Source organism: Platichthys flesus, chromosome 2 (genome assembly GCF_949316205.1).
Source record: "Platichthys flesus chromosome 2, fPlaFle2.1, whole genome shotgun sequence".
Classification (NCBI taxonomy): domain Eukaryota; kingdom Metazoa; phylum Chordata; class Actinopteri; order Pleuronectiformes; family Pleuronectidae; genus Platichthys; species Platichthys flesus.
The window spans coordinates 1,471,952-1,487,457 of NC_084946.1; the positions used below are offsets into that span (position 1 = coordinate 1,471,952).

Below are 15,506 nucleotides of genomic sequence, written 5' to 3' on the forward strand. Positions count from 1 at the left end.
GTGAACAGAGGATGCAGGAGTAATCTTACATTTCACTGTTTATAACACACAACTGAACCATCAGCTTCTGAAATGCACTCACGTCTCCACTTAAGCTGATTATTCAGCTACTTAAATCTCTTTATCATGAACACACAGTGAGATTGAATTTAATGCTTGCTCATCCAACTTGTGTCACAACATATAGACTGTAACTCAGTGACACAGTGCACACACCCCAGCTATCTCCAGCACTGCCAGCATCACCTGAACTCTCAAATGAAGCTCAGCGTAAGTTCAGTAAGGAAGACTTAACCTGCAGCCGATTAGCTGATCGTGGGTGTTCCTAATATCAGGAGAGCCCAATGGAGGTCCTTACCTGCACAGTGATCAGCTGATTGTGGGTTTACCTAAATATCCAATCAGGGCGGGCGCGGTCTCTGTCCGCCAGTCATTCATCAGCTGTCTAACTTTAAAAATCCCTTCTCCTCTCTTCCTCAGTCAGCCATCATTCAGCGACTCGTGCAACCCCTCCTCCACCCCATTCTCCTCCAGTCTGAGGATATTCATCACCTCATCAGGATCCCGGCCTCAACTGATCATGGATCATGTCAACGGATCATGGTGGCAGCTGATCGCAGACTAAAAAAACTACAAGACGGCCTGACAATATACTTATTACTCGTGGCATCCATTGAACTTCACTCCATTCTGGAAGAGGGATCCCTCGCATGCGGCTCTTCCTGAGGTTTCTTCATTTTTCCATGTCAAGGTTTTTTGTAGTTTTTCTTACCCTTGTGAGGGTTGAGGGCAGAGGATGTCACACTCAGCGAGTACGTTAGGACAGCGAGCATAAGATGTGCCTTGCAAACATACGTTTGACCGATAAACCACCACCAGTGTCTAGACCCCGGGGGGTATTCCTGTTCGATGCTCTGCTCCGTCCCCTTCTAATCCTGATGACATCTCACAGGGGTATGTACAAAAAATACTAGTAAATTGGAAATCAAGTCTCTCCTGATTGAACTGCTTTCATCCTCCTCTTCAGATGAGCCTTCTACTTCTGCCTTCATGCACATTAACTGACATCTCTGTCACTTTCACCTTTTGCTCTTTATATATTGGTTCTTAAACCTGCTTAGGTACTTAGATACAAACTGACAATTCAATGTCTGTGGGGCTTAAAGTTCAAACCTACATTTCAACTCCTTCCAGCTGTTTTAAGCTCTTCCAACTCACTCGACATGCTGTCAGACCTACCACCATAACTGTCACTTTAACTCCTTTACCAGCTTCAACTGCAAGTCACATATTTCACTATACAAGCAAAAAGCTAAATGGCAGAATGACCATCAAGGTATCACTTTTAATAAGTAGTCACTACAAAAGCTTGTATGGTCCATCTCTAGAAAATAGAGAGGAGGAGCAGCAGCCTTTGATCACGACTGCAGCTCCCATGTGTTTAGTTCAAACAGCTGTCAAGCTTTATAACACAGACAGAAGACCAAAGACAACAGGAGGCGTATTTAGCAGGATGATGTTCTACTGTGTTATTTTCATTTTTGTTTTCATCAAAAATTCGTATATGTCAATTCAAGTACTCAAAGTCTGTATGGCTACGACCTGTATACACATGATACAATTGAAACCTAACAGTAGTAGGAAGCAGCCCCTTTAGGTATTAATGCTGACTTTTTGTGTGTTAGTTAATGAACTCTACCATATTGTGGTTTTATCAGACATTAGCTTTATTGCTTAATTGCATGTATAAACATCCTTTTCCAATCCTCTCCCCACTGGAGCACTACAAGGCTCAGTCCTAGTGCCCCTTCTCTTTGCAATACGCATCACCTCCTTTGGTCCAATTTTTGACTCTTAGGCTTCTCATAGATGACAGCCAACTACACCTGTCATTACCCCCAGATGGTCTAGATGTGATTCGCTGCGTGTCTCTGTGACCTTTTGATATGGTTGAGAAAAGCACCTTGTTCTGAAACTCTTTAAAACGTCAGAAACATTGGTGTTATAATCAATGATCAGCTATCCATCTCGTACCATGTTTCTTCTGTCTCCTAACACAATGAATATCAAGTTTTCCCTGACTCAGTATGCCAAAAGGCCATGGACGTCTGTTGGCTCAATGACTGCAGTGCCCTGCTAGCAGGCGCACCTTTCAAGCACAGTAAAAATGGTGTAGAATGTGGCAGCATGTATGGTCTTCCACACACAGCAGTCAAAATCGCAACTGTTCTTCTTTTTTGTGGATCAAAATGCCGTCAGAGCAGGGGCATCCCTCTTCATCTCCCAGAGCCTCTTTCACACTCAAACTCCTCTCCACCTCAAACACCATAACAATAAATGGTAAATAAATACGTTTCTACTGTTCAATGTTCATGTTATTTATGTATTACCAATTATTATAATCCCATATGTACACACAAACAGCCCTGTAGATGTATAAATGCAGAGCAGCTGCTTAATATTAAATATTACCAACAACAACACACTCATTGAAAAATGTGCTCATATGCGTTGGTGTAGATTTTTACTATACACATACTTATTACAGTCTTAAAATGATATGCTACATGGATGGCGGCCTATGCCATTGATATATATCTTTCAAATACAAGTCATTGTGTGAATCAACAGGAGCAGATTCCCAGTCTCTCGATGTAACAGTATATTCATTGATTTCAGTAATTATAACACTGGTCTTGGAAAGATAAAGCTCCTTAAAACGGAAATTTTTAACAGATATTGAAACAATAGGATAAACACACAACGTAAGGTGATGATGTTACTAATTGTACATTATTGCTTGTTCGCACACAACTATAATTTTTGCTCAACCAGTTAAGCAATATGGGATTTTAATGGATCCAATGACGTCACTGATTACTGAATCAATTGCACCCTCACACAAGCTGGCACCAATATAAGTTATGTCCCAAAGCAACACAAACTTTGATCCCTATCTTTCAGATCTTATCTGTATCTTAAAGCAATAATAACTTTTAGTAATTTGAAGAAAATCAGCTATTCTCATTAATATTCCAATATATTTGCAGAAAGGTTCTCTCAAATCTTATCATCTAGAACCTGTTAAGAACACAGAGTTTTTAATCATATCCTACTCCTGTCTCATTTCCATATGATTACACACTACACTTTGCAGCTCATGTAATGTGTTCACGGTTTATAGTTGTGTTGTGTTGATTATAACGCTGAAAACGTTAAGATGGAATTATCAAAAAAAGAAAAATAATAAATGTACCTGGCTATTTTTTTTATTTACACAGATTATGAAAAAGAGATACAGAGAATTCTACACTTGAATCTTCTTAACAAAGATATTGGGTTATGTTTTATTGCATTTATATTTGTTTTTATTTAAATCCATCTCTTTTCAATTGTTTGGAATTCTTAAAGTAGCTGATACTGACACATCTTTAGAAGAGTGTTCTCTATTTTGTGACTTTTAGGGAACCTGTGTAGAATGGGTGTGAGTGTGTGAATGAGCGTGAAGAGTGGAGGAAAGATTCATGCAAATGCAGATTTACTGTGCAAATATTACGTAGAAGAAGAAAGTGAAGAAAAGGGGACAAATGTTTACAAAAAGATGAAGATGAAGACACAAACACTGTGACACTGTCAGCTACGAAAAACCAGTTTGTCACATTTTGCCTTGTATCAACTGATACAGTTTTTCCTTCCCGCTGTCAGTTTGAAATAATAATGAAGACATCCTGCTCTGTCACCTTGGAAAGAGCCATGCTTACTGTTATTTTGTGTTGACAACAAGATTATTTCTGTGCAACAATGTGTGGGCTTTGTTTATGTTTCACAGCAGGTGGTTGTGTGTGTGTGAGAGAGCGAGAGAGACTTCGTTCCACTAATTGTGAAAATCCCTGATAAGTTGTTTAGTTTTGAAGTCTCCTCCTTTTTCCCCAATACAGGCTGCCTGGGCAGCTGCACCAGTGTCAGTGTCTTTATAGGCTCTGTCTGGTGCATGATCACCCAACATTTTATCCCCCCTGTTCCCCAATTGTATCTCTACTACTGACTGAGATACCACAAGGTAACCAAAAATGCAAAGCCCCCCCACTTCCTGACCCTCTCACACACACACACACACACATACAAACACACACACAGCTCAGCAGCAGCTGAAGTAGATCCGCTGGCCCCTTGCATGTACTCTGTGTAACTGCTGAGGCCCAGGATAAGAGATCCTTAAGCCGTCCTGCCTATTGCCGCTAAATCTTTTTTTTATTTCTCCCAGAATTTTTTTTTTTTGCAGAACTGCCATTCTCCTCCTGGTTGGCAGACACATCTGAATTTTCTGTCTTTGTTCGCACGTGTTTCTCAAGTCAGATTCTGGAGATACTGTTATTCTAAATTGATTGGATGTGAATGTGCAGACAGCATATTTAAATCTGACTTGGGCAGCCAAAGCCACCAGACACACACCTTAGAGAAACCATTCACACTTTCTAAACTCTGATTGAGTGCTAACACTGATTGTGTTAGTAGTTTGAACACAGTCTCAGTCTTCAGTCACCTGAGCTTACCTGCCCACTCACAAACCTAATGCTGCTCGGCCTCCTGGTACATATATAACCTACCCTTGGATCATCTGCTTTGGATTCTCTTCTTGTTCCCTTGTCCTCCCCACCCTGCTCTTGCTACATGTGTCTGGATCAGCTGTTACTGGATTCCTGTTGTCTGTACTCTTCTGCTTGCCTGCTCATCAAGTCATCTGCCTGTAACCCTGCTTTATTTATTAAGATTAGTTCACTGTATCAGCCTGCCTTTGTGTTTCTGCCTGGATCCTGTGCCTGAACTGTTCTCTACAAAATGGGTTTCATATATAAAAGCAGCTGTTCACCATTGATGATTTGACTTTCAGTGGTAGGATTCAATACCATGCAGTGAGCAGTGACAGTTTTTAGAAGCAGTCAACAGTAGCCAATCAAGCTGTCTCTGAGCTGAAGCTTTATTTTGATGTTATTCTATCAATGTTATGAACACCTTGAAATGTGTGGATTACTGTGAGAGGTGGATTAGGCTGAAACAGTGGTTACAAAGGTTTCTGTAGTGACTTGGATCAGTTTAACCCAAAAAGGAAATTCAGATCATCAGAGGGGTTCTTTCTAAATTACCAAATACAGAACTGTGCAGTTTAGATACTTATTTATAATGTAAAAGAAATAAATCACCCACAGACAAACTGGGGCAACAACCTTCCTGCTAAAAGTGTGAATGTCAGAGCAAATATTAATTTATCTTTTTGGTTCCTGCACTTGTGTTATACAGGTCAAAATGAAAAGGTGACTCTTTGAGTTGGGAACTTTAGTCTATCTTTAAGTAGCCTACTTGATCTATTAGGTACTGAATTATTATGTCCGATGCTTAACTTTTAAAAATCACAACAAAGATAATTTATATACAGTAATTATTATGTTTAAAATTTGATTTCAGCCAACGATAAAAATATGGTTTCTAATTCAAGCAGATGTTTATGGACATAATTCATGAATGAGGCTTTGCAAATTAAGGAATATATAACAAATATTTTAAAAATACAAAAGATAATCTGACCTATTTTACTTAAAAACCCAGTTATGTTCATCATTACATAAAAGATTAAACCCTGAGCGCATTATGCATAATAGGATAATAAACTATAACCCTATGAACAGTTTTTCCATGCAAGTGACTGTTTAAACTCAAATGTCTGTGTTAGAGGGAAAGAATGTTGTATGACAGACTAAAAGGTGCTGGGTTTTATGGAGCCCTGAGATTGACCAATACAACTCACATATGCCCCCTCCCCACCACACACACACACAGAGTCACCCACATACCACAGCTGTGCTGATAGGTCCCTGTGAGGATTTGTTCTTGAGTAAGGTGGCAGATTGTTAGGTGATTGTTAGGCACCTCAAATGGTCCGTAAGCTGCCTGCATTGATTTTTAGTTCCTCTCCAACAGTCTCTGGGGAAAAAACACAGCTATCGCCTACAGCGCCTGATGTACCGCCAACCAAAACGCACAACCGTCAGAGGCACACTCGCCCTACTGCACATAGAGTGGGCTACTCGTGTGAGCTGACTGATATTGGCTGGTAATACAACACTCAACCTCTTGTTCTGGAACAAAAACACTTAAAGAGTCCCTGGTTAGAGAGATGGATAGCACTGCCTCCAATAACTAAGATAGAAATACTAACAAATTTATACTCTAAGTGCTTGAGAAATATGTGCACAATATCCATGGTTTAGAAAAATATGACAATTATATTCATATTGTGTGACTTGTGAATATTCAATATAGTCCCCATATATCAAATCAAAGAGTTGATATTTAGACCAAATACCATCACTGATAAACAATCGTATGCCTCTATTAGAAAATATTTATAAATACTGAACACAGTCAGAGACTGACATACTGACATATTGCCATTTGGAAATAGAGAATTTGTCCAGATGGAGATGCCTAACTATGGTGTGATGCACTTCGTGGCAGGTTTAGATTGTGGCGGCACTCTCTCTCTATCGTCGCATATTTGCAAAGGACAAACTTCAGTGGAAAGTTTATGTTGTTTTAGGGCTGCACGATATGGGCAAAATATGATATCCCGATATTTTTTGGCTGAATGGCGATATACGATATATATCTCGATATTTTCTATAGAGTGGGTTAGATGGGTTTTTTTAAGTCAAAAGCCACATGTGAGACGTTGCAAGCACTTTTAATAAAACACAGATCAGTATATGACTGCAACATATATCAACATGTGATTTTGTATAGTCATTTTCACCAGAATGGAACATGGAACTCTGGCTGGCACATGTGCCAAGTGCAAGAAAGGTAAATTGAATGAACACATGAACACATGAACAGAACAGTTTTTATGCTTCTTAACAAAATAAATAAAATCTTTAAATCTCTTTGACAAATTATGTGGTGCCAACATCTAACATTGTGTGAAATAACAAATATATTAAATAGTTTTAATTAAATGAGGCAGTCATCTGCGCAAGATGACTGCCTGTGTGACTTTCGTAGAGGGGGCGTGTCTGCAGCACCGGACTTTTCATCTCCCAGTCTGCTGTGATGAAGTGAGCGGTTATTGTCACATAGCTCACCGTTCCCCTTGACGTCCACCCGTCTGTTGTGAGTGCAACAGAGGGTGCTACAGATAGTTCATCCACAACTTTTTTCTTCTCCTGCTCATAAAGATCTGGCACAATCTTTTCGCTGAAGTGGGTTCGCGACGGAATGTCGTAACGTGGCTCGAGCACGTTCAACATGTATTTAAAACCCTCGTTTTGCACAACCGAATATGGCCTCATGTCTGCACCTATAAACACACCAATAGCGTTTGTGATAGCTTTAGCCCGGTCGGTTTGTGCAGGAAGGGGCTGTTTAAATGCTGCGGTGATAAGCGGTTGTTGAGCCGCTTTCGGTTTCACTCCTGTCAGTGAAACACCGGGGTGATGTCGCTGCAAATGCGTGGCCATGCTAGATGTGTTTCCACTGTTGTATGGCTTTCTTATGCCACAGTGCCTACACACCGTCACGGTTTTATCCACTAACCTCTTTCCTTCATCATTAACTTTGACAGGGAAGCCAAAATGCTCCCAAACAGGGGATTTAAATGACGCGGGGTGTTCAAGCTCCTCCGTTCCTCCGCTCGCCATGACCACGCCGTGTGTGGCCTGAACGTGCGCACAATTTTTTTTTCTCCATAAATCAATCCGCGGATCATGTGTGTGCCGAACCGAAATAATTGATCCGAACGGATCACGGATCAATGATGATCCGTTGCACCACTAGCGCTCACAGTCTCCCAAGGCAAACGCGGACGCTTGAGGTGAAACTGACCATTTTAACGCATATATCGATATAAACGATATTGTCAAATCTTGTATCCCCGTGGAAATTATATCGATATATCGTACATAGCCGATATATCCTGCAGCCCTATGTTGTTTGTAATATTTTCTGTAATATTTGTAGTGGGGCCTAAGTGAAATGTGAATCAACTGACTGACCAGTTCTTTTTATAGGTCTTATCCATTTCAAACAGTCTACAGATAGGATGTTGATCCAATTTGAAAATTATCATTCCATGAGGATTTTTTTTAAATCTTGTTGACAGCCTGAGCCTCCATAACCAAGTCACTTTGGCCAGCGTGATACCTAAGTATCTGTTTAGGATTTTTTGTAGGAATTTTGCTGTGGATCTTCCAACGGTGATGCAGCGAGGCTATTTCCATTTATTAATAATAAACTCATGTTACTCATGTTGTTTTCCAGCTGCCTGTACTATGACTTACTAAGACCCACTATGAGCCAGTAAGAAGGAGCTTCCAATTCATCCATACGAACCTCGGCAGAGAAGAACGAGGGTAAGGTTAGATTCATTAGATCATCTTTCAGCAACATGTATAAGTGTATGTTGTCATTGAACTGTGCTAATTGTACTGATTGTGTTTACAGCTGATTGAAGCAGGACAGATGAATTAGATCCATCCTTCCAAAGCCAGGAACCTGTGTGCCACACTTCAAATAAGACTAGAAGCTACACTGGATCTCACAGCTACACACCACAGACGTCTACACACTGGGGCAGATTCGGACAGAGTCCCACAAAGAACATATGACCCAGAGGCTGCAAAGAGACATTTCAAGCTTCACCTGATTAGTTTTTCACTGGCTAGGCCAGTTGTGTTTGTACAATATTTGTGCTGTATGTAAATAAAGCTTTGACTCAACATATACGTTGTTCATGTTTTTTCTCCTGTACAAGAGGTTCACATATAACATCAAGCATCACATGAATGAATGTATAATCTGAGTTAACTGCAGTGCTTTTGGTAAAGGCTTACTAATAAATTATAATATATATAATATATATTATTAGTAACAGCTATATATTCATTTTAATTATTTATATTGTGTGGGAGCTTTACCCACGTGTGTGCTGCAATGACCCAGGGTGACCAATGGCAACACTTCTACCAGCCAATCACGAGTGACTTTTCGTTTCAAGGGTCTGTGGTTTCCTCCAATGGTGAATTGAGAGAGGCTCAGCAGCGGCTTCGCTCAGAGTCATATGCTAATTAGATCGCCCCCGCTGCTCTCCCCCTTTGTTCTCCAGACCACCTCCCCGCGTAATGTTTACTCCGCTCTCCTAAGATTATCGTCGCGGAAGAACGCGGTACTGACGTTCTGTAAATAGGCACAAACTGCAGGGGATCAGGTGAGTTCCCAAAGATTTCCTATGACTGAAATGCTGCTTTTCGTCTAGTGTTTGGCAGAGCTGCATGCAGCTCAATAATTGTACTCACTACAACACAACTACAACACACAATCACATGGATAATGACACATCTGTAAACTCAGGCTGCTTAAAAACCACACAATTTGATCTTCATAAACACAAATGACATAAATTATTATTTATTTGCAAAGTGAGAGCCGATCACAAGTGATGATTCAGAACACATTTTGATGCCAGAGGTAGAAAGCATAAGAGCTGTCGAATGTGGATCTCATGTATTAGAATGCAACATTTTCCTAGTTTTAAGTACTTTTCTTTTTTCATTTTAGTCTTTGATTGTGTATTCAGCTCAAACCTCTTGTGACAGGATTATCTCAGCATGTTATTGTATGTTATTGAATAGCACTTGTGTCCAAAGAAGATAGTGAATGTTTAAAAAAAAAAAACTTCAACAACATGATACGTATTGATTCAAATCATTAAAATGGATCAATTTTTTAATTAACAAATAAGCTACTTTTTTTGTTGAATAAGAAAATGTGTGGACAGTACTCAAGCATTCATCATTTGCTGGCTGAAAACACCCTTCACTCTTTTCATTGGGTGTAACTACATATGACCAAGTCCTTTACCTTTTAGACTCAAACAACTACTTCCTGTTCCTTTCAAATGAGGTGAATAAACAGCTAATAGGCTCTTGAACTTCCTCTCTTCTCTCCACTGTGCTGTACTTAAAACACCATCAACACACCACAAAGCTTCCTTCCCAAACATACCACCTTTTGTCCTCCCCACTATAGGTACCATAAATCAACACTGGCAACAAATAACATTACAATCATTCAGTAATGGATTGCACCTTTCACTGTGGGGATGCGCGATCCATTAAAATTCAATTTAGCCCCCACACTTATTTCTACAAACAAGTAAAAGTGCCAGTCATCATTCTGCGATGCAAGGAGAGACTCAGGCACTTCTGGGCTGCTGAGATTGATGAGAAGAGAGATTAACCCTTCATTTTCAACGCCACTGGAGATAGCCAGAACATAATGAGATAAATGGAGTGAAAAGAGAGTTTGTAGGGGAGAGAAAGAGAAGAGAGTGCAAAGGGCAAAGTGAGAAAAAGCTAGAAGTAGATTGAACACTGTTTGAGCACCTGGCATGTCTGACAGGGTTTCAAGCCCAGGGCAGAAGATGCTGGTAGGGGCGAGATGGGGATAGATGAGGCGGAACATGGAGGCTACATCTATAACACACAGAAGCAGGATGACACTCAGCCGGCCACTGTCAAGGCCAGCTAACCTTCTGAAGTCTCCAGTCTAACCTCACATAGTCACCCATGACTGACAAACTCCTTTTTCCACTATTTCTTTTAAGATTTCATTTTGAAGACCTTGGCAGACACAAGACAACATTAAGTGTAAAACTTAGAGGCAACTCGCTGGTTTTCAAAAAACACATGAACAATCTTTAAAAGTTGTTATTGCCGATATGCACGTGAATGGCATGATTCTGAAGTCTTTGGTTGTGAAGAAATTCCTTAATAAAAATTTTCTTTTTCAAATTGGAAATCTAAAGACCAACAACAGCCCTTCTTGTGCCTCGATATGAGGCTGTGTACGCTAATGTTGTAGTTATTCAGTAGCTGCCAAATTAAAAAAAAGAGATCATTATCAGACTGAGGAAATTGTGTCCACTGCAATGCAGCAAACACACCAGGATGGATTCAGTGTCTCACTCCTGAGATTTTCTAAACATTTTGTGTTATAAAAGCATAATTTTCATTTCGTCTGAATATTCCACAACATTAGCTTTCCAACCAATGTTACGCTGCCACTCAGTGGCGGCCCCCATCCGCCCTTGGGCTTGAATTGCCTCCCCTCCGACAGCTCCTGCTTCGGGCATTACTGAGCTTGATACGGCTCAGACCAACCATGGTCCTCCACCCGGTGAATCTCTGCTTCAGGGGCTTCTTGGAGGGTAAAAGTTTTCCACCTCAAAGGTGCCCGCTGTGTCGTTACTCTTGCCTGGGTATGTCACTGAGCAACTCCTGCCTCACATCATCACGTCACATGTGTGACTTTTTTACTGTTTAATGTGTAGCCATTCATATGATGTCATCTAGGCCTGACAAAAATACATAAGTACAGTTTTAGTAAACGTTGAATGAAAGTATCATAAAAAATTCACAAATAGGGTTAGGTTAAATACAGCTAGCAAGTCACAACTTCAATAAAGCCTTTAAAGGGCTGTGATTTAGTAAAGCGGAGGAAGCAGGGGGTACCAGCGCTTGGCAGGGGGTTAAGTAAGGGTGTTGCCCTCTTTCATCTAACTGCAGCAGTGTATTTAAATAGCTCTCCCTTTTTGTTCCGCCTCCCTCCAGTTAATGAGGCTGCATGATGTTCCTTCACCACTGGATAACAAACAAAATAACCTGTAGCCATTCCAGTATAATTTATACATGTTGCACATTGCTTCTTCTTTCTCTAATGGTCAGAGAAATCTTGTTTCCCAGTAAAATCTATGGCACATCTTCAAAGCACACAATAGTAGGGTTAATCTGGGTCCAGCATCTCGAGACTTTCACTTTAAAGGGTATGATGATCGTGTTTATGTAGATGTTTATGTGTATACGCGCTGTGGCTCAGGGGGTAGACCAGGGGCCCGTTTCACAAAGCAGGTTCAACAAACTCTGAGTTAAAACCTTAACTCTGGGTTGAGCAACTCTGAGCTGTCAAACTCTAAGTTTTCGGTTTCAGAACAGGTGATAACACTTAGTTCAATCAACTCAGAGTCAAGGTAACCCTGAGTGAAGCTTGTGTATGAGGATATAAAAAGCCTTCATCAATGGAACACAGATAACATGATTCACCATGGCAACAAGTGGTAAACAGCCTCGATCCTCCTACTTCTCCCCAGTGGAGTTGGAAATATTAATGACTGCGTATGCAGAAAGTGAGCATATATTTTTAAAAAGAAGCAATACTGTGGCAGCAGCAAAAGCGCGGGATCTTGCGTGGCAGGAAATTGCTGACCGAGTCAATGCGTCAGTATTAATTTGAGAAAAAAAAGAAATGTTTTGTCTTGAATGTTCCACTTATTCAACAATTATATTCCATATGTGTGTCTGTGAGCACAGGTGCAACCCAACAGGCACCAAACGGACTTGGCAGCAGCTAAAGATGAAATATAAAAATGTAGTTCAAACAGGTAAGGTATAATAAAGTACAAGCAATTGTGATGTTGTTTAGCCTGCCCTCATTAAACAGCATTTAGTGGCTACATTCAACATGTGATGGATATATTTAAGTAATTAGGGAAATCTGCAAAAAAAAGAGAAATCCCAACACTGCCAGTATTTAATATTGTCTCTATGAAAGCAACACCTAAATGCCTTTTATACATACAAGTCTCCAAAGTTGTGTTTTCTGTATGTATTTAAATTTGACCTCCATTATAGCCAACAGAAAAAAGGCTGAGGCCCGCAAAACAGGTGGCGGTCCACCACCACCACCTCTCACAGAGGCTGAAAAGATGGCCCTCAGTCAGAACAGTGGACGACCCATTGCTGAGGGCATCTCTGGGGGGAGTTCATCGGACCCACCCACGCCCCAGGTCACAGGGGCCTACATAAGAGGTAAGTTATTCAAATGAATGGCATGTACGTTAATCCTTTTTCTAGTGTTCGCTCAGTAATGGCCACCCATTCATCTTAGACACAACTTAGTTGGCACACTGATTTTTCTTGTAGCAGTAAGCTACAGTTCTTTGCAATTGGCTGCTTTTGCTTTCAGATATCAATCTATTTTAAGGTGACTCAGAGTTTGAAAAATTGTGTTTAAATTAGGTGGGGCACTTTTCTGGGTAATCATCAACTGTCTAATCTTCATTTTCTACCAGTTACTGATGGTGTAATCTGTCTCGTTGAGCCTTCTGCCATAACAGACCTCCATGCTGTTGTAAGTACTCTTAATATTCCACAGATTTTTCATAATTGGTAGAATATAACACACACATTCTGTTTCATTACAGGAGGATGATGAAGAAACCTTATCAGCTGCCACAGAGAGGGAAGATGCAGAGAGGCCTGCTGAAGTACACACCTTTTTTTTTTAAAATAACTTTGGCTCAGTTAATAGTGTTGTTCCACAATACAACTTGCAACTTCTTTCTCTCTAACAGAGCCATGCTGGAAATTACAATGGGGAAGAAGGTCCATCAACCTCCACAGCACAGCTTACCTCAGTAAGATGTTGTTCAGCATTGACCCACAACTTACAATGACACTAAATAGACATGGAACTGAAATTCAATGTCATTTATGTTCCTATAGCTCCCTGTGAAACAACTTTACAAGGTATATTTAGAATCTCAAATAAACAAATCACACCTAGAAATGGAGCACATAAGGCTGCAGATCACCAAAACAGAAAAGGAAATACAACTGCTGGACCATCAGTTAAAGGTGGGTGACGTGCCCACAGGTGGATGTTTTTTAATTGTTTCAACAACAAAGGATTAACAACTGTACAAAATTTGTCCTTCTAGGAAATAAAGAAGACCTCATAAAATGAGATGCATATTGTCGTTCTTGAACATTGGGGAGGTGATGGGTCAGTTAGAAATGATTGACACATATCATGTCTCTAACAGCTCTTCCATCTCGTGTATCAGCAGGGGGGGTATGATTAATACCTGGATCACAGGGGGAAAGAGTAGGACATTGTTCTCCTCTAATAGTGGCAATGTTGTGGAGAACCACACATGCCACTATAATGTCACAAGCTCTCTCTAGGGTGACCCTGAGCCTACGAAGGCACTGGAACCGGGCCTTGAGTATCCCGATGGTCATCTCCACTCTGGCTCGTGTCCTGCAGTGAGCCAAGTTGTAGTGTCGCTGTGGGCCAGGCTCAGGGTCAGGGTAAGGGGTCAGCAGATAGCGCTGGCAGGGGTACCCTCTGTCTCCGAGTAGGTAACCATCGAACTCTACTATGATAATACAAGATACAGTTTGTTTCAGTTGCAATAGGAGGAAACAAAATATTTGATCATAGGATATAACTATATACTGTATATAAATTATATATATAAACTCACCACCGGCAAATCTGGCACTCAGTGTCGACTCACGAAACATCCGTGAGTCATGCACAGACCCAGGCCACTTCGCTTCCACATTGTTAATCATGTGGGCTCCATCACATATGATCTTCACAGTGGAGAACAGTAATTAGCTGTATGGTGTAGAGTATTTAATTTGGAATGTTAAAGGCTACTATTTAGGCCTACCTGCACATTAATGCTGTGGACAGATTTCCTATTCACATATCTCCTTCATTTATTGAAGGAGCGATGATAGGAATGTGAGTGCCATCTATGCAGCCAATCACACCTGGAAACTCTAAAATATATCAAATTGACTGATTAGTGCTTCAAGTATCAAAGCTTTATGACATAAATTAATTACTGCTTAGACTGATACCTGCAATTCTGTGGAACTCTTCTTTGAGAAGTCTGGTGGGTCTGTGACTTGGGAACACTACAAACGTGCATAGTAGCCGTTTCAGTGCAAGTGTCACATTTCGGACAGCCCGACAGACAGTTGCCTTGGACACATGCTCTGCATCACCGACGTTATACAAAAAACTGCCGTTGGCAAAAAAACGAAGTGCAATACAAAGAATTTGCTCGGAACTGAGAGCATGTCCACGATGCGTCATGTGAGCGATGTGAGGGCTGAGAATATCGTTTATATAAATTATAGATGATGCAGAGAAACGGAAACGCTCAAACAGATACTCATCAGGGAAATGATAAAACATCCAATCGGGGTCTAATAATCCTCTCCCGGTGGAGATGTCTGCGGAGTATCTGCGCCTCGACATCAACTGGCTCTTCAATAAAAGGACACGCCATGTCTGCCACTGCCTTCAGTCTGCAGGCTTCAACTTAAGAGCAGGAGAAACTCGGGGTTAGTTGAAGAAAACCTGCCAGCGAGCAGGTTAGGTTCACGGAGTATGTTGCCAGGGTAACTGACTCAGAGTAAAGCTGAACTGGCTTTGTGAAACTGAAAAACCAGAGTTTCCCTCATCTCAGGGTTAACTAACTCAGAGTTTTCACTAAACCTGCTGTTGGGCCACAGTCCAGAGGCTGAACACCAGACACTGGAGCCGACGGTGAGGACAAAGGGTCGTAAAACTTTTGGAGGGAAAACATTCTCCAGCAGGCC

The 15,506-nt window shown here is 40.9% G+C and overlaps 2 protein-coding genes and 1 pseudogene across 2 annotated transcripts in view; 1 reads left to right on the forward strand and 2 right to left on the reverse strand.

The window, feature by feature from the left end:
* The window catches only part of LOC133974241 (receptor-type tyrosine-protein phosphatase gamma-like), a 121,236-nt gene extending 113,545 nt beyond the window's left edge, over nt 1–7,691 (reverse strand). The window contains exon 1 of the mRNA XM_062412146.1: nt 7,049–7,691. Coding sequence (XP_062268130.1) covers nt 7,049–7,691 — 643 coding nt within the window. The remainder of the gene's footprint in view (nt 1–7,048) is intronic.
* Nucleotides 7,692–12,528: 4,837 nt separating this feature from the next.
* On the forward strand, nt 12,529–13,831 carry LOC133974823 (uncharacterized). The gene is made up of 5 exons (XM_062412601.1): nt 12,529–12,914; nt 13,178–13,236; nt 13,310–13,372; nt 13,460–13,522; nt 13,611–13,831. Exons 1-5 carry the CDS (start codon nt 12,668–12,670, stop codon nt 13,797–13,799), a joined length of 621 nt encoding a protein of 206 aa, XP_062268585.1. The 5' UTR covers nt 12,529–12,667; the 3' UTR covers nt 13,800–13,831.
* Nucleotides 13,832–13,895: 64 nt separating this feature from the next.
* On the reverse strand, nt 13,896–15,193 carry LOC133974258 (putative nuclease HARBI1; annotated as a pseudogene).
* Between the last annotated feature and the right edge of the window lie 313 nt (nt 15,194–15,506).

Bases quoted from the DNA above. Each gene is read 5' to 3' on its own strand.
- LOC133974823 (XM_062412601.1), top strand. From the start codon at position 12,668: ATGCCTTTTATACATACAAGTCTCCAAAGTTGTGTTTTCTGTATGTAT. The intron at 12,915-13,177 runs GTAAGTTATTCA...ATTTTCTACCAG, and splicing joins CACAGGGGCCTACATAAGAG to TTACTGATGGTGTAATCTGT. The intron at 13,523-13,610 runs GTAAGATGTTGT...ATGTTCCTATAG, and splicing joins CCACAGCACAGCTTACCTCA to CTCCCTGTGAAACAACTTTA.